The sequence below is a fragment of the Myotis brandtii genome, unplaced genomic scaffold, assembly GCF_000412655.1.
Source record: "Myotis brandtii unplaced genomic scaffold, ASM41265v1 scaffold889, whole genome shotgun sequence".
Lineage (NCBI taxonomy): Eukaryota > Metazoa > Chordata > Mammalia > Chiroptera > Vespertilionidae > Myotis > Myotis brandtii.
The window spans coordinates 165,575-169,271 of NW_005371640.1; the positions used below are offsets into that span (position 1 = coordinate 165,575).

Consider the following 3,697-nt stretch of genomic DNA (forward strand, 5'->3'; position numbering starts at 1 on the left):
AAATAAAAGGTTTCTGGTTCCATTACCAGTCAGGGCACAAGCTCGGGTTGTGGGCTTGATCCCTGGTAGGGGGTGTGCAGGAGGTGGCCAATTGATGCTTTGCTCTCGCATCAATGTTTCTCTCTTCCCCACTCCCTTCCTAAAAAAAAAAATTAATAAAAATATTGGGGGGTGGGGGGGGGGAGAATGATGCTGCAAAGAAACCAGCACTGAGAGAATGGCCACTGGAGCTACTGAGGAGGAACTTAAGCCTCCTTGGCTCCCCACTCACCCTTGACCTAGAATGTTTGCTGCAGACAGTCCCAAGAAGATATGCAAATTCCAACGGATAAATAGATAGCTACCTCTTGGGGTATGAGGCCTGGGGAAAGAGGTATTTGCAAGTGACCATAGCCACACTAATTTTGTTGTTGTTGTTGTTAATCCTCACCCGAGGATATTTTTCCATTGATTTTTTTAGAGAGTGGGAAGAGAGAGGGAAAGACACAGAGAAACACATCAATTGGCTGCCTCCTGCACCTGCCCTGACCAGGAATCAAACCCGGGACCCTTGGGTCTGCAGGCCAACGCTCTAACCACTGAGCCAAACTGGCAAGGGCCGTAGCCACACCATTCTGAGGAGTCCTCAGTATCTGTAAACTTCCGTGCTGTCTCCTGGAGGCAGGGAGAAAGAAATGAGGATGTTCCTCGAGTCCCTTATCTTTTCTGTTAGGTGCCCTTTGCCCAGTGCCCACCACCTGGCCAGCCTGTGGCCAGCACGTGGCTTGCTCTCTGCGGGAGAGAATGGGGCACAGACTAGGGTAACGGGCCGACGGGCCGACAGCAGGGCTTTCTTCCATTGGAGGGGCCCGATGTTGCAGTTGGCAAATGCAAGTGGAGAGATTTATGCTCTGTGGTTTGCGCTTCTGTGCAGTGGCATGTGTGACAGCAGGAAGTGCGGGGTTCTGCCAGGAGGCATGGTGACCACTGGGACAGGAAGTCCTTTATATCTCTAGCTGATGCCTGACACATTTATAAGCCCACCGGCTTTGACCAAGAGACCAGGGGGAAAGAAAAAGCCACCGTGTGGAGTATTCTCAGCTCCCTCCCTGCCCAGGAAACAAGATCTGAGGCAGCAGAGAATCTGATAAAGCACCCACGAGGGGAAGGCCCATGGGCACAAAGGACCTGCAGTTATGCCTCAGAATAAAAAGCCCTTTTGAGCCTGTGGCAGGGGGCGCCCATCAGAAGGAGGGCAGTTGGGTTGTTCCATGGCGGGTTGGGCCAGAGAGGGGAAAGCAGTGCCCAGCAGGTGAGCCCTGGCGTGGTTCTGCCATGATGGACAGTATAAAGCTCTGAGGAGGCGCTTGGCCACTCAGAAGACAGACAAAGCAGTGTGATGAAGTTCTTTTATTTTTGTTTCAATTTTTTAAAAAATATATTTTATTGATTTTTTGCAGAGAGGAAGGGAGAGGGATAGAGAGTTTGAAACATCAATGAGAGAGAAACAGCCAGCACCGGTTTGGCTCAGTGGATAGAGCGTCGGCCTGCGGACTGAGGGGTCCCGGGTTCGATTCCGGTCAAGGGCATGTACCTTGGTTGCGGGCACATCCCCAGTGGGGGGTGTGCAGGAGGCAGCTGACCGATGTTTCTCTCTCATCGATGTTTCTAACTCTCTATTCCTCTCCCTTCCTCTCTGTAAAAAATCAATAAAATATATTTTTAAAAAAATGAGAGAGAAACATCGATCAGCTGCCTCCTGCACACCTCCCACTGGGGATGTGCCCGCAACCAAGGTACATGCCCTTGACCGGAATTGAACCCGGGACCCCTCAGTCCACAGACCGATGCTCTATCCACTAAGCCAAACCGATCAAGGCTTGTTTCAATTTTAAAAAAAAAAATATTTGATTTTTGTTCATCTTCAACCAAGTATATTTTTCCATTGATTTTTTTTTTTGAGAGAGAGTGTGGAAGGGAGGAGGAGAGATAGAGGGAGAGACACATCGATGTGAGAGACACACATCGATTGGTTGGCTCCCTAGGGATCAAGCCTGCAACGAAGGGATGTGCCCTTGACCAGAATCGAACCCAGGACTCTTCAGTCCTCGGGGCTGATGCTCTATCCACTGAGCCAAACCAGCTAGGGCAGTTCTTGTTTTAAAAATGGGGGGAGTAACAGCATGTGTGTATGCTCCTGGGAGGAATCCAGGAGGGAGAGCAAAATGAATGCTTCAAGAAATCCCTGTAGCAAAAACATGGCACTGAATGGAGTGGAGACACTAACCATGAGGAAAGGAGCGCCAGAGTCCCTGTGAGGTTTGGAGTGAGGGAGACGAGACATGTGGGCAGTGCCTGAGGCAAACAGGAGCAGAAGGCCTTGTCCTGGTGTCCCCTGTGAAGATGGTCTTCCCTGTGACAACGTGGGCCCAAAGAAGGGGCCTTGGGGACGAAAGAATGTCACATATGCCTGCTAAGGAAAGTTTTCATGGGGAGCCTGGGCTACCCCAAACTTTCCAAAGGCCACTTTGGTAGGAATACGTGAAGAGGAGGGGGTTAGAACTATGAAATGGGCCCGGCTGGTGTAGCTCAGTGGTTGAGTGTCAACCTATGAACCAGGAGGCCACAGTTCGATTCCTGGTCAGGGGCACATGCCTGGGGTGTGGGCTGGATCTCCAGTGTGGGGCGTGCAGGAGGCAGCCGATCCATGATTCTCTCATCATTGATGTTTCTCTCTCTCTCTCCCTCTCCCTTCCTCTCTGAAACCAATTAAACATATATTTAAAAAAGAAGAAATATGAAATGGGTGGATTCATAGGGTACTGGGCGGGCCAGTAGGGGTGTCAACCAGGAGAGGTGGGCGTGCAAAGAGGAGAATGACATGGACAAGTCTGGTTTTCACTCATTCATTCAACAAGTACCTGTAACCAGGCCACTAACATGCTGGACACTGTGCAGAGACTGAGGAAACGGAGGTGAGCAAGCCACAGGCCCTGTCACAGCCTTGTGGGCAGCAGGGGAAGTGGGCAGATGGATAAACAGACAATTGCAGTCAGTGAGATAAGCGCTACGATAGGGAAAGCCAAAATGCTATGGCAACACACAGAGAGGCATCGCTATCAGATCGGCGGGTCTAGGAAAGCTTCCAGAGGAAACGATGGCTGAGTTAAGACTGAAGAAGGGGCTGAGGGCACAGCGGCTGTAAGTGCAGGGAGTTCAGCAGAGCCGGGAGGCAAGCAGAGCAGAAAGGAAAAAGAACTGTCGCACCCAGTCACCTGAGTAGGATGCGGCATAATGTTCATGCTAAATCAGGCAAACGCACCAGCGTGCTCTCCCTTGGGTTTTTAAATCTCTACCTAAGAGTTGTAATGACGCAAAAGCTGAAATGATGCATTCTTGAAACTCTCTGTTAAGTAAGTGGAAGCAGGGGGTACCCCCAGTCCTGTCCCATCGGGCTTATCAGCTTCTGGAAGTGAGAGACATGTGACAAGGGCCCCTGAAAGCAGTCATCCACGCCAAAATGAAGCTCTTTCCAATGAAACAGTGCCACAGGAAGTTATCAAAGAAGAGTCACATCAAGCCTGGCAGGTGTGGCTCAGTGGTTGATCCATGAACCAAAAGGTCACTGGTTTGATTCCTGGTCAGGGCACGTGCCCAGGTTGCAGGCTGGATCCCCAGTGTGGGGTTGTGCAGGAGGCAGCCGATCAATGATTCTCAT

The 3,697-nt window shown here is 50.7% G+C and overlaps 1 protein-coding gene across 1 annotated transcript in view; it reads right to left on the minus strand.

The window, feature by feature from the left end:
* Positions 1-2,921, minus strand: part of GAB3 (GRB2-associated binding protein 3) — a 34,493-nt gene extending 31,572 nt beyond the window's left edge. The window contains exon 1 of the mRNA XM_014532370.1: positions 2,901-2,921. Coding sequence (XP_014387856.1) covers positions 2,901-2,921 — 21 coding nt within the window. The remainder of the gene's footprint in view (positions 1-2,900) is intronic.
* Positions 2,922-3,697: the final 776 nt, after the last annotated feature.